The 24,368-nt window shown below is 47.4% G+C and overlaps 1 protein-coding gene across 5 annotated transcripts in view; it reads left to right on the forward strand.

The window, feature by feature from the left end:
- GRAMD1B (GRAM domain containing 1B) overlaps positions 1-24,368 on the forward strand; it is a 166,232-nt gene that overhangs the window by 14,235 nt on the left and 127,629 nt on the right. For 4 of the 5 annotated variants that reach the window (XM_032427960.1, XM_032427962.1, XM_032427961.1 and 1 more), the window contains exon 2: positions 22,252-22,317. In XM_032427960.1, coding sequence (XP_032283851.1) covers positions 22,252-22,317 — 66 coding nt within the window. Of the gene's footprint in view, positions 1-22,251; positions 22,318-22,862; positions 23,136-24,368 lie in introns of those variants that run through there. The other variant, XM_032427970.1, reaches the window with a different exon arrangement.

Raw genomic sequence — 24,368 nt, forward strand, 5'->3', positions numbered from 1 at the left:
AGGGCAGCAGGAACTGTGGCATTTGGTCATCCTGGTAACTGGCCAGATCTTTCTGCAAAGGACGTCCTCTCTAGCAGAAGACCTTCCTTTGTAAATGGAGCTGGGTGGACATTTTGTCTTAGGGGAGCAGAAGCAAATTACTGTCACCCTAGGGCCTGGCTCATTCACTTCATGAAAGAGACAAAGACAGCCTGTGTTTTGCTGACTGGGGAATCCCAGCCATGGGCCTGGGGTAACCTGGCCCGCTTCTCTTCTCTCTTTTCTGCAGAACACAGGACCGCTGAACTTCCCTTTGCCATCCTCCAGCAGAGGATGGGCTGGGGAACAAAAGTTCTGTTTTGTTTCTCATACCTTTGATGCAAAGAATTCCAAAGTTGGGCATTTTTGGATTGTTATCTGTGCCTATTTCTGACCTTAGTCCTCATAGCCATGGAGAGTCTAGAGTCCTAGAGCATCTGTCTCCAGTTGCCTATAAGCTTAGGGCCCCTCTGGGTGACAGGTGCTATTTGGAAATAATTCACTTTCACTGTCTTAATCAGCTTAGTAGTGTCCTCAGAAGGTTAGTAAGAAATAGTTGAGCGCATGCAGGTCCAAACATACTTGTCCAGGTTCAGTGGATGGGTGTCAGAGAATGAATGAATGAATAAGTAAACAGACCTTTAAAAACAAATGTATTGTGAGGGATGCCTGGGTGGCTCAGTCAGTTAAGCGTCTGCCTTGGGCTCAGGTCATGATCCCAGGGTCCTGGGATTGAGTCCCACATTGGGCTTCTTGTTCAGTGGGGAGCCTGCTTCTCCTTCTGCCCGCCGCCCCCCCCCCCCACTTGTGTGTGCTCACTCTCTCTTTCTGGCAAATAAATAAAATCTTAAAAAAAAACCAAAACAAATATACTATGTATTTAATATATATATAAATATTATATATGTATCTGTGTGTGTGTATTATGTATTTTTTAACCCTGGATATCCATAGGACAGGTGAGGTGGTCTTTGGCCTGGGATGGTAACTCCACTCTTATCAGCAAGAAATTTTAATTTGCTTATTGAATATGATACTTGTCTTGATGTTAGCTGTTGGGTTAGAGCCATCCACCTCTGGGAGACAGAGAGACTTGGCCTGCCCCATTCTAGATGAGTCCAGGCGAAGCCCAGCTGGAGCTGAGGGATGGAGCATCCAGAGTCGCAGGCGGCTACTGATGGTGAATTTGAGAGCGACCAGGGACAGCTGAGACATAGAATGTGTTTCTCCCTCTTCCAAGGCTGTTCATCCTTGCAAAATACCATTGATAACTGCCCAGGCTGACACTGTTCTCCCCAGTGTAGATGACTTCCCAGTGGCTGTGTTTGACTTTTATTCCAGTAGCAATTTCCAGCCTGCTTCCGTAGAGTAAAATTCCAGCATGGAGCAAGCTTTCTTCCCTCAGGCTGTTTTGCATCATCAGTTTCCTCCTGCATAAAGAGGGCAGCATGATGATACCCAGCTTGTAGGTTGGCGTGGAATTGAAAGAAAGGTGAGGCATCTCTCCAAGTTCCTGATGTGCGATAGGTGCTCACTTTCTGATGACTTCTTGCTCATCCCTTTACATTTAAGGGAAAGCAGTGTTTTCACATTGGTGTCATTTTCATATCGGTGCCAAGCTTATCTGATCCAAAGGGCAGGCCCTGGGGCTTGTGGTTGTTTGTCATTGCGGCACCTTTGCTGAGTCATCTGGGGTTGGCAGACCTGGAAAAAAATAGTGGTCCAGAGGGTGGTTAGGGCTGCGTGTGATCAGGGACGGTGGCCTGTTTCGTCTACTTAGCGTTTCCTGGTGTACTTCTGGACCCCAATCCCCCTTCTCATGGGAGAGGGAGGGAGACACGTAAGCCACCAAGGGGATGTTGCACCTGTCTTGCCCGCTGCTGGGTTTCCCCTGATGTGACTTCATGGATCTTTGATTTCAGTTTAATCGGTATTGCCATAAGGCCCCGCAGAGAGCTCTATGTGAATGGATTGTCTTCTGGGTTTGAAAGGAGTGACATTCTTTGAGATGAGGTGTAATTAGGAGAGAAGATGCTATTGGTGCTAGGAAGAAGATGCTGAGGGAGAACTTTTAGAAAAATGAGACGATCTTATAAAAAAGAGCCAAGGTAAGACGTATAAAGACTGCCTTTGAGATGTGAGGCATTTGTGAGATTCGGGTTGGTTTTGTGTGTCCTCGGCAATGGTTAGTCCATCTTTTATAAGACTGTGACTGTGGACCTAGCTACATGCCATTCTTGTATTTTGAGACTATTTTAACTTGCTGTATTTGAATATTTTATGAGCACTTGGCCTGATATTACTAAGAGGACTGTGATGTGTTAAATCCCAGTCGACATCAGTGATAAATGTGGTTTTGAGTATGTACCGTGTAAGAGCTATCTTTACTATTTAGGAAAGTAAGAAAGCAAATGTTTACATCCGTTTTGTCACAGTAGATAGAGATATAGAATGAAAGGAAAAATATTTGATTAAACTATAATCTGTGTTTCCATTAGGACGAGCTAGAGATTCATTAGGATGCATTAAAATCAAAACAGAATGCACTAGAATCTTCTTCTGAATTCCCTTCCAAATTAAAAATACTCCAAATTAAAAATGCCCGAGAGACCCTTCGGATTATATATATTCCCATTCAGTCGGTCATTAGTCCTGCGGGCACTCGTCATGCAAACCGCTGCACGAGTCACTCGGTACGACCCAGTCGGTGAAGTCGTGTGCTCTCTGGTGAGCTGTGTGGATTCGAGTCCAAACTCTGCCACTTTTTATCGATGTGACTTTAACATATTTATTTTTTTTGCTTTCTCGAGACTCCTCAGTTGCCGATTTTACTATCTTTGTAATACTTTTAACTTACCGTGAGTTTTGTTTTGTTTTGTTTTGTTTTTGTCTGTGTTGATGAGCTGTCTCTCACCTCTGCATCCCTACTGCTAAACCACAAGAATCTGAGGTTCTTCAGAGCTGGGGCCCTGCCTACTACCATGTCTCCCAGTGGCTAGAACAGACCTAGTACTTAGTAAACACTCACCAACAGCACGTGACATGAACATTCGGTGGAATGAACAGCTATTAGTAGTTATCTTTGTCATGAGCAATAGCGCCGGAAGTCGGAGAAAAAAAGGAAGATTCTTTCTCTCCTCAATCCTGGGGTGTCTTTTTCTGTACCTGAAGGGCAGCGTGGGGTTGTGAGCAGAACTCTGCTCTCAGGGTAGGGCCAACTCGAGTTTTATTTTTTGCAGTGCTATTAAATACCCCTGTGGCTTGATACATGTCTCTTCTTTCTTTAGTTTCCTGTTCTGGAAGGGGAAAAATGAGACAAGATCATCTTTTAGGCCCCTTCTTGTATAAGGGTTGGTCCACGATTTTATTACAAGAATTTATAGACTCTGATCAAGGGGTAAGCTGGAAACAGTCACAATAAAAGGAAGCAGGAATCTAGAATTGAGAGCGCAGGAAGTGAGCCAGGAAGTCACATGTGTGTCTGCACCCGTGAATTGCCTTTCCGGGGACCTAAGCTACAGCTGTTCGCAGGTTGCTGTTCTTTCTCTTCTCCCCACTGCCCAGCCAGGGCCACCTCACCCTCCTGGTTCAGGTCACACAACGCCCTTCTCTGCCAATCGCTTAGCTTTCAAACTGATTTTCCTGGAAGAGTCCTTAAAATCTTACTGAGCTTCATTGCACGTTTAAGGCCAGAGGGGCCTTTGTGGTCTGGCGTGCTCAGTTCATTTTACGGAGAAGCGTACCGAGGTCCAGAACGGCGAGGCTCCTTGCTCTGTGCCCTGTCCCGTCAGTGGTGGATCCAGAGCTAGACCCGGACTTCTGAGCCCAGCCCCAGTGCTACTGCTCTATTGAACATGTGCTCCGTTTTCCATGTTTTTCTTTTTAATAGATGGGAGTGTGATTTTGTGCATGACTCCAGGATGAGTCATACGGATGGTACGTAGGACCCAGCTGGGGTGCCCTGCAATCTTTCCATAGCCCACCTTAGCAGCCTCCTGCTCTCACTCTGGGCACAAGGCCCGCGGAAGATTCTCGCTGTAGACTTACCATTAGGTGAGCAAGGTGGGAGTACTGAACTGGTCAGGAGGTATTTATTCCTTGCCTCATACGTGTTTTGCATGTATGTGCTTGGAGTGGCAGGGATACCAGAGAAGAAGACAGAACTGCCTTCAGGTGCGGGCAAGCAGAGGCAGCAGGGCATTCTAGATTTCTCCCTGGCCTTCTCCCACCACCTGTAGTCAGGCACCTCCTAAATCTCTCTCTCAGGGGTTCCACTCCCTTAGTTTGAGCCTTCATCCTCTCTGCTCTTTTGAGAGGGCTTCCTAGAGGCCTTCCTCTTAATCCTCTGCTTTCTTCCGATAAACAAACACACCCCCCTCCAGAAGTGTTCAGTACCTCCCTCATCACCTACAGGATGAAATTTAATCCCACTTCTGGGACCCACGGGCCCTTTGTGATATAGACTTTGCTTACTTGCCTGCATTCATCTCTTGCCGTAAAGGGCCCAGCCTTCACCTCCAGCAGGGTGAGCCTGAGGCCCTTGACCGAGCGAGCGTACGACTCTCGTCAAGTCTTCGTGGGCATGTGCCGATTTCTCCACTTAGAATATGGTCTGCCTAGTAACATTTTACTGTCTTAAATGCCCTCTCAGATGCTTCCTCCTCTGTGAAGCTCTGTGCAGAGTCCCACGGGACCCCAGGTGTTCTGTCTCTTGTGTGGGTAGTGTACCTTACATAGACATCTTTTCCCATCCCACCCTCCATGAAGAGGTTAGCTTATTGTGTGTAATCTCATTACTCGATGGAAAGGCTCTTCATTAGAGTGTAAACTCCTCGAGGACAGAATGTAATATTTTCTCTTTCGTCTTGGTGTTCCCTCAAATGGAGCCTGGCACATAGTAGGTGCTCCAGAAATGCTTGTTGAATGAGATACTTGATCTCACGAAGTAATAGGAAAATTAAGTCAAGGGTAGAGTACTATTATTTTTTCTTCCCCAAGAAGGAGGAGTCATTTCAAATGCTGTAGAAATGTCAGAAAGAATTGAGATAGGAAAAAGGCCAGTGGGCGGTCTTTGGTGACATTTGATAATAGGATAGTTTGTGTAAAACAATCGAGATGGGAGCTTGAGTGAGGAAGTGAGCAGAGGGAGAGATGCAGCTGGTGGAGTTCGCCAGTTTGAGGAGTGGGGAAATGAAAGGAAAGCTGAAAAGGTGGGTGACCTCAACACTCAAAGGAGTATGATGAAATCAAAAATGATCTGAGTCCACTTTGGATGAATATTTGCCCTCTTGGGGCAACTGGGCATCACCAGTTCCAACTTACCTCCTCAAAGTGGAGCTGCCTCTCAGCCGAGCTCAGGAATGGAGGCTGCCCATTGCGTTCCGTCTCACTCACATCACCCTGAGAAGCAAACAGACATAAAGAAGAGCTTGAAGCAGATCTATTTCTTGATCTCCAGATCTTGAATGGCATCCTAGGCAAGGAAACATTGAAAGGCCAGGGGTTTTCCCTGCTCCTTGTAGTGCACCTCCACTCCCATTTACTACGGAATGTGAGTAAAGAGCAGAAAAGACAAAGGACAGTGGCACATTGAGTGGTAAGAACACATGGGGGTATGTGTATATAACTGGGACACTCTAAGTTTCAGCTGTGCAGATGGGAGTGGAGCTTGCTCCTCTAATTCCCCCAACTCTGAGTCGGTTCTCCTTCGCCATTGAGGCAGGGGGATAACCACCTAATTCTCTTAGCCCAGCAGAGTTACACAGAGGACTCAGACAACAACGCACTTGTGGGCTTTAGGCATTGCCAGCCCAATTGCCTGCCTGGCCAGGAGCTTGGAAAAGCGTGTATAGGAAGTTGCTGTAGGGGGCGCTGTGTAGGTCAGAAAGAATACAACATCATAGATGAGTTAGAGTGCTCAGCTCTTGGAGTGAAGGCAGATTGGGGTATTTGGTAACAGAAAATGGCACACTGTTATTCTCGATGTAAAGAAATCAAGAATAAAGAACAGACAGAATGGAGTTGGGTTGAAAAAGAAGCATGTTATTTTCCTCGAATACTGACTTTTAAGTGAGATCATATGTGAAAAATGCTTATTGTAGGTGTTCAGTACACGTGTGTTCCCCTTTCCCTGTGATACAGCGTTTTGGTGGTTCATACTTATCTTTATACTTGAGGCTTCATTCCTAAACATACTCTAAGATTCTTGAGGGTAGGGCTAGGTCTTAGGGTACTTTGTCTCTACTGCTTCTAGTACGGCACTTGGCCCACCCAAAGCTTGCTTTCTCATCTTTTCTCTGTTGGCAGGCTGCCATTTGAAGTGTTCTTTGAATGAGACTTGAGTGAATGAATCATCTACTTTGTGGATCACGAAAATCATTTTGTGCCCTCTTCCATGTGGGTGGATCCCAAAGTTGAACCTGAAGAGGGCAAATTGGATATAGGGCAGGAGTGTGTGTGTGTGTGTGTGTGTGTGTGTGTGTGTTTCATTAACATTCTCAAAACAAAAATAAACGACTTGTGGATCATTCAACTTGTTTCCTTTTGTTCCGTATTCTAAATTACCCAGTATCTGTTGCCTTCTTGCTAATGAAATGTGCCTGTGAGTGTATACCTTATCAGAAAGTTGTCCAAGTGCTCTGTGCGGAAGATACCGTTCTGAGCTATTAACTCACATGTCCTGACTCCAGGTCCGGTCAGTGCTGTTTCTTCCCCAGGCCCCTGAGGGGCTCTCTGGGAGTGCTAAATGACCAGAGTTCTTGGTTAGGACTGTTTGTTATTTCTTCTGATTGGAAAAAACCAAGATAAGGGTTTTACCATAAACCAGTTTTTCCCAGAGGTGAAGGGCAAATGAAGTTGAATGGGGGATGGGGTAGGCGTGGGGCAGGGAAAGGGGAGGTAGGGAAGCTGAAAGGACTCTTTCTGGGACACAACACAGCCTGCAGTCTGTCCTTGATCTGCATGGGCCCTCCATGTATCTGGCAGTTTGTCTGCGATAGAATTTCTGAGTCAGCACCCCCTCCCCCCATGTGTCGTTTGCCCTTTAGGACACAATTCCTTCTGCTTTCCAGATGCATCAACCCCCTCCCCTCCCCGCCTCCGCCCTTGGCTTTTTGGGGCAGGACAGAAGGCTTTCTTTTTCTTTTTCTTTTTCTTTTTCTTTTTTTTTTAAAGATTTTATTTGAGGGGCACCTGGGTGGCTCAGTTGGTTAAGCGTCTGCCTTACGCTCAGGTCCTGAGCCAGGGTCCTGGGATTGAGCCCCGCATTGGGCTCTCCGGCTCTCTGTTCAGCGGGGAGCCTGCTTCTCCTTCTCCCTCTGCCTCCCCTCTGCCTACTTTTGTTGTAGGATTTTTTTCTCCGTTGGTGCCCGTGATTCATGGTTACTCCGCTTCAAAGAATGAAGAGGTAGACCAGACAGAGTGGTGGACAGCAAAGCAAAGTTTATTGAGCAATAGCAAAGTGATCTACAAAACTCCCGAGGAGGGAGGGGACCCCAGGGGGTTGCCACTGGAGTTTCTAAATCTAGGGGTTTTTATGGGCTTGTAGGCTGGTTGTTTTAATCTGATTAACCCTCCCTGCGCCAGTCATTCAATCAGGCTTTTGTCATCTACTTATCACGTGGAAAAGGGTGGAGGGCTTTTTCCAGGGTGGGTGTAAAATCCTTTCAAGGATGGTTTCCTCTTGGGGGGGGGGCGCTCCTTGACCCCACCTGCCTTTCTTCCAGTTGTTCTTCATCACTTGTGTGCGTTCTCTCTCTCCGTCAAATAAGTAAGTAAAATCTTTAAAAGAATAAAAGATTTTATTTGAGAGAGAGAGAGTGCTCATGAGCAGGGGAGAGTGGCAGAGGGAGAGGGAGAAGCAGACTCCCCACTGAGCAGGGAACCTGCCGCACAGGATCCTGGGATCATGACCGGAGCCGAAGGCAGATGCTTAACCGACTGAGCCACCCAGGCGCCCCAACACAAGGCTTTCTATATCTTCCTTACTTTGTTACCTCCAGCACTCCTACACTTTCAGCTTAAGGGGTTTGATTTTGGTTAACTAGAGGGAAACAGGTGGTGACAAAATCAGCTACCAGTTGGGAAGCTGTAGTCATAAAACATCTTGAAAACGTATTTATTCTTAATTGGGCTTGGTCTTTAAAGAAGTAACATAGACTCCTGCCACTTTTTCTTGGGCTTCTAAAATGCTCCTACGGGAGTTCACTAGCGGTTTCTGGGGAATCAGGTGCCCCAAGCTATTCCAGGTTGGCTCCTACATCAGGCTACTTCTGCTTCAGCTGGAGGTACACCCAAGTTGGCACGGGCCACCAGGATGGCTTCCTAAACTTATTTCTGTGGAGAGGCCCTTGGGGCACCAGCACTCCTGCTCTTGGCCCGGCCCAGCCCTCCCCAGTCCTGCCCTGACGCCTCCAGGGAATGGCACTGGCCTCTCTGTTCCCCTGGGCTTCAGACCAACCCTTCCCAGGCCTCCTAGAAGTCTTCCCAGGCCTGGCTCTAGCTCGGGGAAGCCCTTCCCTGTCCCTGGACACATCACTCTGTCTCGTTTGGCTTCCCTGTGGCCTTTTTTTCAGCTGCTGGTTGTTGTCGAGACAGCTCTGCTCTTCGGCATAAGTTGTTCAAGAACTTGTTTATTTCTGTGGTTTCACTTGTGGCCTTCCGACCTCATGGCGGGTGGCATTACCCGGCGAACTGTCCCACTTCACATCAGCACCTGTTGACTGGTCAGGGCAAACTCGGGTCACCTCTTTATTTTTAATTAATTTTCTTTAAATTAATTTAATTTTTTAAATCTTTTTGACACACAATGTTATATTAAGTTTCATGTGTGCCCCGTAGTGTACATAACCCTATACATCATACTCTTCTCTTGTCATTTCTCCTCGCAATATTTTTGCTGCATTGGACTTCCCAGATGCTCTTGCTTTGCTGCCAAGGGCTGCCTCCTGCAGAGACAGTTGGCAACTGCAGCAGGATGAACACCCCCACTCCTCCCAGGCTCCCTGCCCTGCCCGAAATTCAGATCTCCCTCACTCTCATCCCTGAGGTCGGTGGTTCCTGCCACCCACCCCTTCCCAGCTTTAAGGGAATGCCCTGGCCCGCTGTTGGCCTGTACTTGAGGTGATAGAACGGGGAATTCAGGGCCAGAACACCTGTACTTAAAACCCTTTTATCCTTGGCTTACCACCGGTTTGCTCTTTGACAGGTCATGTACCCCTGTAAGCCCTTATTTTCTTCATCTTTAAAACAGGGATCAGGGGGCGCCTGGGTGGCTCAGTCATTAAGCGTCTGCCTTCGGCTCAGGTCATGATCCCAGGGTCCTGGGATCGAGCCCTGCATCAGGCTCCCTGCTCGGCATGGGAAGCCTGCTTCCCTCTCCCACTCCCCCTGCTTGTGTTCCCTCTCTCGCTGTCTCTCTCTCTCTGTCAAATAAAATAAATAGAATATTAAAAAAAATAATTTCCCACATTAAAAAAATTTTTTTAAAAAACGGGGATCAGAGTACATGTATTCTTACCTACTTTACAAGGTTGGAAAGATCAGATGGGAGAATGTGCAGGGAAGCACTTTGTAGACTGGAAAACACTGCTTAAATGCGGATCTTTACTGTTACTATTAAATATGACATATTAGAATGCAGTCTCTAGAATACACTGAAAAAAGTAGCCAGTGTTTGCCCTAAAGGAGGTTTTTTTCCCTCAGGTGGCCAACAGGTGATCCCCAAGGCACCATGCTCAGGCTTGGATTCGTCAGAACTCTGTGGCTCAAAGGGCATAGAGCTCTGGGTGCAGGAGGAAAAAAAAAATGAATGAAGTAGGCCTTGACTATGTCAGAGGGAAGGGGCAGCCAGGTTTCTGTGTGCTATGGGGGCTCAGTGGGCCAAGGGGGAAATGCAGTTACGGATGCGTGAGGTCATGTAGAAGAACAGAAGGGACAGCATGAACAAAGTTCGGAGGAATGAGTGTGCATGGTTTCTTTGGGGGGAACACAAGCGATTCTACGATTCTACGTAAGCCCAACATGTGGGGCTTAGGCAGAACTTTCTGTAGGGGAAGTTGAGAAGTTGGGAAGAGGAAACAGGTTTCCTGTTATAAGGCCCATGTGAGGCAAAGCACCTCGGACTGTATTGTAGGGCATGAGAGGCAAACTCCAAAGGATTTTAACCTGGGAAGAGGGGCATTTAGACCTGTTTTAGAAAGAGACACTGGCTGGTCTGGGCATTTCCATGTGCTGGGGCTGGCTTGCGTCAACCACTTGTGTGCAGAGCTACCCGGCTGTGATGTTAGCTTGAAACTGACGAACTGGGAGTATTTACACCACAGAAATCGGCAAATGATGCACATCTGTTTCCTCCTCCCTGAAGATGATGGTTAAACACCTATCAGCTCAGTCAAGGGGCTGTTTCAGAAATTTATTTATGTATTTATTTTAAGAGAGAGCGTGTGTGGGGGTGGGGTGGGGAGTGGGTTGGGGAAGAGGGAGAGGGAGGGAGAATCTTAAGCAGCCCCCATGCCCAGCGCCGAGCCCAACATGGGGCTTGATCTCACAACCCTGAGATCATGACCCTGAGATCATGACCTGAGCTGAAATCAAGAGTTGGACACTTAACCCACTGAGCCACCCAGGTGCCTCTAGGGGCCATTTCAATAGGGTAGGGACTTTGGTAGTTTGTATACCTGGGACATGTGTTAAAAATCCTTCAGGCCCCAGCCCAGACCCTGTGCATCAGAATCCAGGGAAAGCGATGCGGTGGGAACCTATCTTTAAAATAAAGTTGCCAGGCGATTCTTACACAGTCAGTCTGGTACTGGTCGTTGGTCCAGGGCCAGGACAGTAGAGAAAGAGAGGTGGGACGGGTATGAAAGATGAGTTCGAGGTAAGAGCAGCAGAACTCAGTGGCCGACTGGAGGTGGGGACTAGAGGAGAAGGAACTCTGCCAAAGCTGAGTCTGAGTTTCCTTGTTTGGACAACTGGGTGGATGGACGGAGATGCAGGTAGGTGAGCTAAGGAAGGCAGGTAAGAGTTACTTGGTGGGAGAAGTGAGAGTGGGGAGGAGAGCAGGGGTAGTTTTGGATATGCTGTCTGAGAGGCCTCTAGGGAGGCAGGGTTTTGGTGATGTCTTACATGTGTTTGGAATCAGGGAACCTAGTGCTTGGTAGAACAGTCAGGTTTGGGACAACAGGTGGGTTGTTGAAGGCATGGATTCGGGTGAGATTGTTGGGGAAGAATGTGTAGAGAAGAGAAGGTGGGCAGAACTCTAGCAACAACTTTTCGGAGATTGGTAGAAGGGAAACCAAGAAGAGGTCAAGCAAACAGCAGTTTGTGTATTGATGACTGAAGTCAGTGGTTTCTTGGAGGGAGGGGTTCCTCTACGTGTTTCCAGCATTTCTGAAAGTCTGATAGAAGCCACATAGCATGTTTTTGTAATAAGAGAATCTAAAACATTGTTTAGAGTGTTTTAGGTTAAGAGTGACTGAGGAGAGTTTGAGACATGTCATTAGATGCTGAACTGAGGTTCTGAATGGTAGTTATGTATGTACCTTTGATTAAAACACACACACACACACACACACACACACACAGGTGCCTGGGTGGCTCAGTCGGTTAGGTGTCTGACTCTTGATTTCGGCTCAGGTCATGATCTCAGGGTTGTGAGATCGAGCCCCATGTCGGGCTCCGTGCTCATTGTGGAATCTGCTTGGTATTCTCTCTCTCCCTCTGCTCCTCCCACCCCCCTCCTTGAGCATGCTTGCTCTCTCTCTCTCTCTCTCTCTTTTTTCTCTAAAAAAAAAAATACACAAATTAACTAGGAGACAGCCTTTAGTTAAGATATCAGAAAGCTATCTTCCAAAACATGATAGTTGTGGATTTGGTAAAGGTTCTTGGTGTGGCGCTCTCTGCGTGTCCTGGGAATGTCTCTGGACTTGCCCCTGTGAGAGGAAATCAAGGGAGAAGGGACTTTAACTCCTTATTTTGAACAGTTTAGACAAAGGAATCAGGATCAAGATGATTGTCAAAAAGAAGGTTTTGGGGGATTGCCTGGGTAGCTCATTCAGTAGAGCATGCGACTCTTGATACCAGGGTCATGAGCTGGAGCTCCACGTTGGGTGTAGAAGACTACTAAAAATTTATTTATTTATTTTTGCGCGCACACGAGAGAGAGAGAGAGCATGTGCACACACGCACAAGCAGGGGGAAGGGGCCCTAGGAGAAGCAGACTCCCCGCTGAGCAAGGAGCCAGAGGAAGGACTCAATCCCAGGACCCCGGGATCATAACCTGAGCTGAAAGCAGACACTTAACTGACTGAGCCACTCAGGTGCCCTACTAAAAATTTTTTTTTTAAATAAGGTTTTGGGGTTATCTGTGGACAGAATGACTTCTGGCTTGCGTTAGGTTGAGAACTGTTCCTACTTTGTTCTCCAGTATGAAGGCTCTGGATTGGGAAGCAAAGGATGTCCTAAAGGCAGGGAGGTGGCACAGGGAGCTGAGAGGGTGGGGCAGGCCGGCCTATGAGACTCCCCTGCCCAGGGTCTTGACAGTTGTCTGCAAGTTCTGGGAAGCATCTTGGTTGGTCACATTACTACTGATTAAAGGTTTACCACTAAGTGACCTGGTTAATTTGTTTGTATTCTCTTAAGAGGGCCTAAGATTTTGCTGTGAAGCAAAGTAGTGCTTGAGGCCAAGGAAGTACTAGGGTGTGGGAACTAGAGAAAAGTGATGTGTTCTTTAAGAGTGACGGAAGACTATTTAAACTGACACAAGTTCTCTTGCCCCCTTTCTTCAGAAGCCATTTGAGGAATATAATGGGGTAAGTGTAATTATTTTAATTGTGTGTAGTGAAAGGTTTGGAATTTTATTGACCTTTGTACTTGAAAATATCTCAGAACAGGGCATTAGAGAAAATGATTTTTTTCCCCAGCCAACACTTGATTATCTGTATTCACGAGAGCCAAGGACTGGCATGAACATTTGATTGAAACCCATAGGCAATTCAGAAAGAAAGAAACAAACAAAAAAGTTGTAGCCTGGAGCTTCAAAATGTTTTCCTATTGACTTTTTACTCCTACTGTCTAATTGGAGAACTACATTCTTTCCTGCCCACCCTCGGATGGAAAGGCTCTGTCAGGCATGAAGTGCATCTTCATGATGTTGGGTCACTGAGAGCTGGAGCCTGACATTGGCAGGGGGTGGGGCAGAGGAGAGCTGGCATCAGGAAGGTTTAATTCACAGGAGCTGCTTTCTTTGGAAGGTTCATACACGTCTAATTCAAATTGGCATCTCTAGATCACCAATGCCTGAAACAAATTCCGTTGGAAATTCCTTGAGGTCACAGACCATAGTTTACACACTGAATAGGGCCTAGGGTGCTTTCAACACAGGCATTTAGAACATGTTGGTGAACATCTGGAGGTGTGTGGTAGTCTGGGGACAGAGTGTAATCTGTGCAGATTTGAGAGTACTTGCTCAGCAGAAGATCTTTCTGGAGTGGCAGGAGTGTTCAGTGGAAATGAAAACAGAAGATAGGACCTTTGGTCTTAAGTGACAGTGTGGCAGAAGGTATAGGGAATTGAATCCTTAATTACTCGATCCCACGGAGTGTGCTAGTTTTTGTGATAAAGGGTAGGGTGATGTGTGGGCCGTGGTGGCCAAAGAAGATTTCCTTGAGAAGGTGCTGCTTTCAGAGGATCATAATAGCTATAATATTGAGTAGCCCAACGCCAGATCCCTTTCTAAGTAATTGTGGGTATTAATGTTCACAACGCCCCATTGAAGAAGATACCGTTGTCATCCCCATTTTATAGAGGTTGAAACTGAGTAGGTAGAGGAGTTAAGATTGGCATGCTGGCAGTCTGAAGCTCGAACCCTCAGGCTTAATCCCGGATGGGGATGAGTGAAGCAAAGAAGGGAGTGCAGGAAAGGATACACCAGGCCCGGAGAGGCACCTGTCCGAGCCAGGGACAGGTGGGATCGCTCGAGTGGGCGTGGACCATGTGGGAGCTGCAAGGCAGACAGCAGGCAGCTTATTAGGGTCTTTATTACTAAAGGAAGGAGTTCGAACTTGGTTCTGAAATGATGGGAAGTCTACAGGACTTTTAAGCCTACAGAAGAGACACGATCTAGTCTGCATTTCAGGAAGACCATCAGTGTCCAGGACAGACTGGAGCCGGGCCAGACTGGCAACAGGAAAAGCAGTTAGGAGCCTATTAAAGTAATCCCCATGAGAAGTGATGAGAGCCTGACCTTGGGCAGTGGCCGGAGGAGTGATGAATGGAGACCAGGGCGGACTGGCAGGGTATCAGGAGGTAGAATGTGCAGCACTTGCCAGGAGATTGATGTGAAGGTGCCTCTCATGTTAAACATCGACCGAGCGCTTGCTTCGGCGGTGTATGTACTAGACAACATCAGCTGGAACTTGGACATCTCCTTGGCTTTATGAGTCCAGGCCTGAATCCAGCAGCTTCTATGGAGCAAGTAGAGCGGAGTTCTGAGGATTTGTACAAAATGAAAGGTTTCGGGTCGCCGGGGTGGCTCAGTCGTTGAGTGTCTGCCTTCGGCTCAGGTCATGATCCCAGGGTCCTGGGAATGAGCCCCCCGCATTGGGCGAGCTCCCTGCTCAGCGGGAAGCCTGCTTCTCCCTCTTCCACCCCCACTGCTTGTGTTCCTGCTCTCGCTGTCTCTCTCTGTCAAATAAATAAATAAAAATCTTAAAAACAAAACAAAACAAAACAAAATGAAAGGTTTCCTAGAGGAAGGAGGGCGGGGTGAGAAATCATTAGCAAAAGCAAAGAAAGGAGTGTTTGAGGCAGGGCCACCTTCCCTGAGGGGAAAGGGGAGGGGGTCTTATGCAGATTTGGGGGATGGAGAGGTCCTGGTGGCAGATGACCTCATTGGTGCCGCCTGGAGAATTCCTGACTGAGCAGCTAAGACTCCCATTTCCAGGGGAGGTTGGAACGTGGTTTAAGTGACGCCGTTTTGGACCTGTGGGGTTTTTTTTTTTTTTCTTAACACTAAGCTTGAATGAATCCTTACTTGTGGGGTGCCAGGAGAGGGAAAAAAAGATGGTGAATTCAGGATTGGCTGTGTTCAGTTTGAGATTCCAGAGAGTTCAGTACCAATGCAAACGTATGATAGTATTACTAACCTTTCTCGGGGGCTTACTATTTGCCCAGCCTTCTAATAAGTGCCTTATATATTAGTTAACTTGCTCAATCCTCAAAACAGTTGTCTGGAGTTACTTACAACTTAACTGGTGACGTGACAGGAACGTAGGGAGAGGGAAGTAGGCTGCTCTGAGTGACTCGGATGAGTTTGCTCTGGAAACCTCTATGCCGTCCAGTAAAGCTTTCTGCAGTGATGGGCGTGTTCTGTATCTGCACTGTCTAATACAGAAGCAAGTGGCCACGTGTAGTTATTGAGTACTTGAATTATAACTAGTATGACTAAGGAACCCAATTTTTAGTTGATTTAAATTTAAATAGCCACCTATGACTAGTGACAGCGCAGTCCCCTGCCCTGTCTTTGGGGGGCATCAGTATATCCATCGTAACTGAGGGCTCGGGTGTGGGTAGGATTCCCCAGAGACATGCTGCTGTGGATTCTTCTATGGGTCACAGGCCTATCTGAGAATCCGGGGAGAGTTTATAAATCATCTCCTATGAATATATAATATTATTGCGCAGTATTTTGATAATTAGACGTTCACGAAACTCGGGTTCCCCAGGCATGAAGCTGGAAGAGGAAGGAACCCAACAGAATGTAAACTTGAGAATGGAAAGCTCATCTGCTTTGTTTACTACTCTGTACTCGGTATGGGATTCCCAATGCCTGGTACATAGTGGGTATTTGGTAATTTATTAAATGAGTGGTTGAACAGAAGAGCCCATGAAGCTTCCTCAGAAAGAAAGAAAGAAGAGAAAAACAAAAGCAGGGCAAAACCCGAGAACCAGGAGAGGGTGGTGCCATAGAAGGCAGAAAGGGTGAGGTTTGGAGAATGGGAATAATCATCCACGTCAGACCTGCCTGGGTGGTCAGATAAGATTAGGACACGACCGCTGTCCTTGACCTCTCAGTAACGGAGGTCCTGGTGGATGAAAGCGAAGAGGGGTGAGGATGCCATTCAGATTGCAGTGGACTAATTCACAAGTCAGTGAGGAAGTAGAGGCTGTGAGTGTGGAGTCCAGTGGGTCTCATTCCTGGTTGCCCACCAGCATCCCTGGGAAGCTTTTAAAAAGTACACATTCCTGCAGGCACGCGGCTGGCTCAGTTGGAAGAGCATGCAGCTCTTGATTTCGGGGTCATGAATTCGAGCCCCACGTTGGGTGTAGAGGTTACTTAAATAAATAAAAATAAACTTAAAAAAATACAAAATACACATTCCTGGACATGTTTAGACTCTGACTTGGCAAGTTTGGGGAAGGGCCGAGGAGAATCTGCATATCGAAGCTCCCAGTTTACCTGATGCGGCTTTGATGAAAGTTTGGCATGCACCAAGTCGGGTATTCTTTCAATAAAATACGGCCCTGGAGGAAGGGAAGGAAAAATAAAGGGATTGAGGGAGAGCTTTCTTCTTTTTTTGTACATTTGAAGACAACCAGGGGCACGTGTAGAGGCGAAAGAACTCTTCAGTAGAGAAGGATCCGTGTGTGGTAACGAGTTAAAAGATGTTTAGCTAAATTCCAAATCCCTGAATCTTTGACCGGCTACCCACCCTGCTGGAGGTTTCCAAGGGGGCCATTACACGGATGCCGTCCTGCTAACTGTGTAGACAAATGATCCATCTTCACCCGGAGAGTGTTACTTTCTAAGTAGTATTTGAGACTGTTCAGGTATGTTGTGTAAGAAGCTGGCCGCCATTGGCCGTGCCCCAAATCGCATCTGTTTACTTATTTTCTATTATTAGACTTTCCCATACTCATTTGCCAGATGACAAACTGTTCTCCTGCGTTCTCGGCTGCTTTTGCCACCTGCCTGTCTTCCCCTGTATACCTTTCCTCCTTTTAACACTAAAATGGTAAATGCCAGAGCCATCTCACAGGTGGCTATAATTCATGGACATGCAGCCTTCTTCTCTTTCGTCAGTGACCCTGCTTTTCAGGTCGGTGGCTCTCAAAACTACCCTAAGTGTCTCTTCTCTTCCTCCCATGCATTGGACGTTTCAAAATATTTATCTGCCAAACTCACTGAATATTGAATACAATTGATGTCCGCCTTTGATGGTAAACCCAGCCAAGCTCAGCTACTGCTCTGGACACTTTCTGTAGAGGATTTCTACTGTTTCTAATCCTCAGTGCAATCATTTAAGGTATGTGGTAGACCCATGGCTGACACTGAGAAAAGTTAATTTACCCAATATCATCCCCCTAAGTGGCAGAGTCCGGACTAGAACTTGTGTCGTCCTGACTCTAAATCCTGAACTCAGATACTGTGTTTGGATTACTTGCAACTCAATCTTCAGCACCGGTCTATAATTTTGGGGTGGGGGTAAGAGGGTAAGGGACTTGGCCAAAGTAGAGGGCCGATGAGAAACAAAGCCAGGCCACATCCAGGTTGGTCTGTGTTGTGCCATTTCTGCTGCATCCACTGCCTAAAATAATTTATTTCCCCATTTTTATCAATCAAAGACCTCTATCAATCAAAGCCACTCAGAGTGTTTTGAAGCTTCCAGTTAGCATAAGATAACACTCTAGATTGCTCTGGTGACAACCAAAAGCAAAGAAATTCGATAAATAGTCTGCACAGCCGTAGTGTGGGTAAATGGATGGTTTCCATAGGTTCTAGAAATAACAGCTTGCCCATCCCCATACCTGCTTGGAATCCTCTGAATTGCTCAACACCCACCACCCCCACCCTCACGCGGGGGTTAGGAGGCCATGACCCCTTTAATGTTGTCTGGGAGAGAAAGAGTTGTTTCCACATATGAAGCACCCACTCAGGAAGAGTACCAAATGCAGTCTCTCCCTAGCAGGGAAGCTGTCCTTTCCAGAGGACAAAAGGACACCTTCCTGGTGGCTTGTGGGTTCAGCCTGTACTCTCTGCAAGTGTCCCGGGTTGGGGGAGGGAGGAAAGGAGCTCAGGGGAATCATGGGAATTCACCAGCCTGCACCGTGGAGCTTCCTGGTCATAGTCTATGATTATCTGTCTTCCAAGGTATGCTTTGGCTCAGATGACAAACGTATTTTTCCCAGCTTGTGCCAGTGTTACTGGTTTAATATGACCTTTGAGGATGAGTTCCCAGCACTAGTTTGCTGGTGGAGAATAAAACCAGGATTACAGATCTGATCTGCTTCAGCTGGTTTCCCTCACGAATATTCTGGAATTGAAAGAAGCTGCTTCCCCACCTTATTTAGTAACACACTCTAGTGTTTCAAAATTTAATTTATACAGTGATTTTTATCTGAAGCTTGAATTTACAGTAGGAGGGATTTACTTCTTTAGCTGCCTTGGGGGGGAGCAGCAAGCAGTTACCTATACAAATTCCCTTCCTTGAGGTGTTCAGTGGACTTTGAATCATCTAGTGCCCAGATCCAAATCCTTGCTCAGAGTAGTTTTTTTTAAAAAAATGTTTTTCGAACAGACATTTTTATCTGTTAGTGCCCTCTGCTGGACTTCCTCCAAGTTATTCTTGACTTGAGGCCCGAGAGCCCAGAGTGGACACCCGAGGGCCACCAAGGCCTTCACGAAAACGGAGTGGTTGGGGATGTGGCCCTTGACCTTCTGGCATATCCATGAAACCCTAGTCTGCTGGTTGCTTTTTTCACGACCTCAGAAGACTGGTGGATTCATTTAGGGAGCAGGACGAGCTGCCCAGGTGGCCTGCATCATTTAAAAAGGCTCATTTAAGAGAAGAGTTGAAAGAGTTGATGTGAGAGGGTGAGCCAAGCTCTCCGTCTCTGGAAATTCTGCTCAACAACGCTATTTCATGGGGATTGAGTGGAGGAGTGGCTTGGGCGGCCATCTCGCTTATTTAAGACAGTTGAAAATCAGGTTCCAAAATGGGAGGAGAGGGGACCAAGGGAGGTCCTGTGCACCCTAGGGCTGTTGCCACCAGGGATTCCTGTGCAGTCCCTCTTGTTCTGTGTTCACCTTTCTGGCGTGTTCCCTGCACGCCCCCAACAGGAGTGTCTGCCCCCTGCACCTCGTCTGTCCTGGGGTTGCTTCACCGCTGGGGTGGTGAATACTTGTGCCTTCTCTGGGCCTCCTTTATGTCCCTGTCTCCTAGCTCAGTGCCTGGTACGTGATAAGTGTTTGGTAAATGGAGCTACAATAGAATGTCTTTCCTTTTTTTTTTTTTTAAAGATTTTATTTGAAATAAAGAGTTTGTGAATGAGAGCGAGTGAGTGAGAGAGAGCGCGTGAGTGCTCATGAGCAGGGGCAGAGGGAGAGGGAGAAGCAGACTCCCCGTTCAGCAGGGAGCCCAATGCCGGGCTCGATCCCAGGACCCTGGGATCATGACCTGAGCCGAAGGCAGACGCTTAACTGAGCCACCCAGGCACCCCTGATTTTCTGCTTTTAAATGTTAAGTACATTGACTCTTCCTTTCCAGATTGTAAACACAGGATTTACAGTCCTTCCCTGATTCATGTCTTTATGGTCCATGACCCACAAAACGATGCCTTACACATAATAATAATAATGGCAATTACACACAGCAGCTCATAGGCGCCAGGCACTGTTCTGCATACTTCACATATGTTCATTCTTTAATCTTTGCAACAGCTTTATAAAGTAAGAACTATCATGAACATGTACCTCCCATTTTGTAGGTAAGGAAAATGATGTTAAATCATTTACTCAGGGTCAGATACCTAGGGAGCAGAGGAGCTCAGATTCAATCCCAGACCGCATATTCCAGAGTCTAGACTTAATTGTTGCCTGATGCTGCCTCTTGTTGGCATATGTGCCCACGGAAAGCATTACATAAGTATTTGTCAAGTGCATGCAGGTTGATGTTTCTTGGTTATTTAGAACCAGTAAACCGTTTGAAGGTGATATATTGGCTCTTTCATCTCTACCATCTGAACTGCTTCCTGAGCGATGGGAAGGCCAAAAGGGGGCACCAGAGGGTTGGTTCTAGTTTGGGTTTCGGAAGTGCGGGATGGCTTCGGTTCTGGTTTGGAAGTCAGCAGTGCCACCTAGTGGGACAGCTTGCTAATAGCAGCACAGAATTATTTTTCTGAAACCCTGGTACATCGTCATTTAATTCTGGGAGGCCCTTGATTCACTTAACTTTAAGTTTTGATGGCCAGAGAGAGGGTAGGGTGAGAAGGAGGAACCAGATGAAATGGATTCAAGCCAAGTCTCTTCTTTGAAGAGGCTGTAATGCTGATCATGGTCCTCTGGGTTGGTTGAGTGCCATTGGGTGTTAGGGTAAAAACACTAGGCTCCAGACCCCTTTCCCCTTCAGTTCGCCTCACGCGTGCAGCCGGTGGTATAGACCGTAATGCTCACCAGGTCTGCTTTGGAATTTGAGCTCCAGTCAGCTGTGGGTGGCCTGCCCCTAGTACGACACGTATCCCAGGTTCTGTAGGAGACTCGGGGCCTGATGCATTATAACAAGTCAGTCCCAGTGTAAGAAATCCCACAGGTCAACAACACCATAGCACAATTTTGTGAGAAGGAGTTTTTAATAGGCAAGTCTTTGAGACCTCGCGAAGCGGGGGGGGGGGGGGGGGGGGGGAACCGCTCCACGGGGGACAAGAAGCAAAAAAAGTGCTCCGCATAGAGTAAAGGAAAGAGAAAGGACCTGTGTACACACTTCGGTTCTGCCAGGCAACTGGAGGCTGTCTGTGTTTGGTGCTCTTCTGATTTCCGGTGTATGTATGTGTTTGAAGATTTGATACAAATTGCTTCTAAGTTCATTTATTTCTTTGTGAAAGAACAGAGCCTAAGAGCATGGTTGTAACTGTGGACCACAAAAAGTCAAGGGCCGCTTTGGGGGAGAGCGTACAGGCACGGGAGCAAGCTCTTATCCTACCAGATGGTGTAGAGTTTCAGCCTACCCGGGGTCTCGTCTGAGGAATACACTCTGTGGAGATCAGTGAATTCTTTTGTGCTGAACAATCCATCAGAACAAGGAAACAACTGGGTTATACTGGAGCCTGGGTTATAGTGACATTTAGGGTAATAGGAATTTATGATTAATAGACTCTGCAAAGCAGGGGTTTGCTAACTTTTTCTGTAAGGGGCCAGATAAATAAATATTTGAGGCTTTGCTTCTTCAGCTCTGCCTTAACTATTGGTTCTGCCGTTGCAGAGACAGGGCCACCACAGATAATATGTAAATGAGCGGGTGTGGCCGTGTTCCAATAAAACTTTATTCATGACTCTGAAGTTTGAATTTCCATACACTTCTCATGTGTCATGAGATGTTATTCTTGTTTTGACTCCCCCCGCCCCCCCCGCCCCCCCGCCGTGCCCAACCATTTCAAAAAGCAAACAGCGTTCTCAAAGGGCTGTACAAAGAAACAGTGGGCAGCTTCAGATTTGGCCAGGTGGGGAGGGGGGCGGCCAGAGTTTATTGACTTCTTATCAGATGGTTGGATTAGTTAATGAATAACAGTAAAAATGATATGTTCATATGTTCAGTTAGCGTCATAAGGTGCCTGAGCAAAAAGCTTTTCTTCCTCTCAAGTAAGATGAAAGAGGGGTGAATTCCACATAACTTCCATGAAAGCATTTTAAAGAGCAGAGCTCTGTGAACTGAATGCCTAGAATCAGCTTGCCTGCAGGGCATTCAGGAGTGGAGGGACTTACCTTCTTACCCCTCCTTCATCCTCACCCTCCTCTGCCTTCCTGGGAGGCAGAGAAGCAGGCCAGGTGACCTCTGCCCCCATCAAGCCTTTTCCCTGCTGGAATTCTCCCCTCCCTCCCAGTCTACCTGCCTCTTGAGAGTCTCCAGGGAGGTTGAAGAAGAATGGGATTGTTATCCTGCCCTACAGATTAAGAGGCCCAAGTATAGAAAGTGCTGGAGGCATCCGCTCACTGAGACTTTGTCGGCAAGGAAGAATCAGGCAACAGGTCAAGATCTCCCTCCTGTGCCTCAGATGTGATGGGTGGAGTTTGCACCAAATTTGTGTCATTTCTCATGTCCCTTGCCTGTCAATACACCCTGTATAAAGTCACACGGGGGAACTTGTATCTTTGAAATTTTGTAACCGGGTTTCTTTGTCTCGATGACCTCCCCTGGTGTTGAGAAAGAAGGTAACGGTTCGCATCCTGTGTCTTGTCTTCAGTAGCCAACAGAGCAGCCACGACGATGATTCAAGCAGGTTCCTGAGTCCTCGAGCGCGGGAAGAAAGGTAAGGCCAAGTGAGGAGGGAGGGGCTGGGGAGAAACGTGTGGGTACGACCGCCCTTCTAGCACCAGTGGGGGGAGAACTGTGGGCGAGGGGAGGGAGGCAGCAGGCTGCCGGAGCTTGTGCTCAGACTGGCCAGAAAGACAGGCTGTTCACCCAGGAAATGAGAGGACTGCGTCTGAGGGCTTCTGGTGTTGGGCAAGGAGCAGAGTCGGTCTGTGGCAAACCAGAGATACTGGGAAACCCCGAGAGCGGGCGTGGCTCGAGGCGCATGTTAGCGGCTGCGTGCGGTGCGGACGGTGCCCGAGGAGAGCTGCGGGGCTTGGCACTGCGTGTGACAGTGGATGACAGAGGAGCGCCAGGACAGGAGCGGGCTGCAGGTGCCAGAGGTGAATGAGGGTGGATAGGTAGGGGGCAGCGAGCATGAGGAGGCGCCGAAGTGCTCGCTGGAGGATTCGAGGGGCGACTAGTTCAATACTCAGGATGTGGGGAGTAGCCTCTGCCCTGTGGAGTGCCTGCGTGCGATAGCCGGAGGGGTTGTTGTGGCAGGCGAGACCTCGGTGCCCGCGGAAGCTGACTGGGCTGATGTTAACGAAGAGGAGGTCTCTGTCGCCATACCACAGGGCTCTGCTCTTGGCCTAGCTCTGTCTACTGCTATTGTCAACACACTGGATGAGGAAGGTGAAGGTACTTTTATATCATTTATCTGACTTTTTGCAGACACTCAGCTGAGGGGGAATAGGGAAGACTGAGGTTGACAGACTCAGGACTGAGTATTTCGGATGGAACAGTGGGTGCAAACGACAAATTTTTTTTAAAGGAAAGGTGCTATTATATTTATATTATGTACTTATAAATCTATATTAGGTTTTTTTTAAGATTGTATTTATTTATTAGAGAGCGAGCACAAAAGCAGGGGGAGCAGGAGAGGGAGAAGCAGGCTCCCCGCTGAGCAAGGAGCTGGATGCGGGGCTCGATCCCAGCACTCTGGGATCATGACCTGAGCTGAAGGCAGACGCTTAACCAACTGCACCACCCAGGCACCCCCTAGAATAGTTTCTTAAATGTAGGATTACCACAGGGAGCCTACCTTGACGGGATTTCGTGTGGAAAAGAACTTGGGGGTTTTATTTACCAGCAAAATACGAGCCAGTAATATGACAGCCCAAATGATCTTTGAAAGTCTGAATTTGGGGCGCCCGGGTGGCTCAGTCGTTGGGCATCTGCCTTTGACTCGGGTCGTGATCCCAGGGTCCTGGGATCGAGCCCCACACCGGGCTCCCTGCTCGGCAGGGAGCCTTCTTCTCCCTCTCCCACTTCCCCTGCTTGTGTTCCTGCTCTCGCTGTTTCTGTCAGATAAATAAATAAAATCTTAAAAAAAAAAAAGTCTGAATTTGCCCTTTAAAAAGAGACAAAGATCTCACTGGTCTGTACTACTTTGACCATATGTGGTGTATCATGTCCAGTTCTTTGGAAATAGATATCGATAAATTAAGACTCCAGAAAGAATGGTTGAGAAAGTGGCTTAATTTGGGAAAGAGAAGGTTTGTGGTGACTAACACCACTCTTCAAGTATCTGAAAGCCTAAGAAACAGCTAGAGGCAGAGAGGTCCTAGGGAGAAGGATTTCAGCTCAGGATAAGGAAGAACTCTGATTACAGCAGAGGCCTTGCTAAATAACAAACTATCCCCTCTGTGAAGTGTTCAAGCAAAAGCTAGATGGTGTGTCATAAGGGGATTCCCTCCTGGGCAAGACCGTGGGGCCTCGGGAATCCTTGTACAGATCTCTTTACATTATAAAGTTCTGTACTTCTGCCCCAGTTCTCAAGTATCAGTTCAGCTCATCAATTCAAACAGAGAAGATAGGAGGCAAAGGGCCCCCGGGGCAAAGACTGATCATTCTTGTCGAGTCGCTTAATCAGTTAGGATCTGATGGCAGTTCCGTCTGTCTCTTGAGTGGCCTACACTCCCTTTTCAGTGCTTTCTGGAATTCATCCACCATACTCGCAAAATTAGAAGGGGCCCTGGAGTTCCTTTGGTACGACCGCCTTCCCTG

The sequence above is a fragment of the Phoca vitulina genome, unplaced genomic scaffold (assembly GCF_004348235.1).
Source record: "Phoca vitulina isolate PV1807 unplaced genomic scaffold, GSC_HSeal_1.0 scaffold38, whole genome shotgun sequence".
NCBI lineage: Eukaryota > Metazoa > Chordata > Mammalia > Carnivora > Phocidae > Phoca > Phoca vitulina.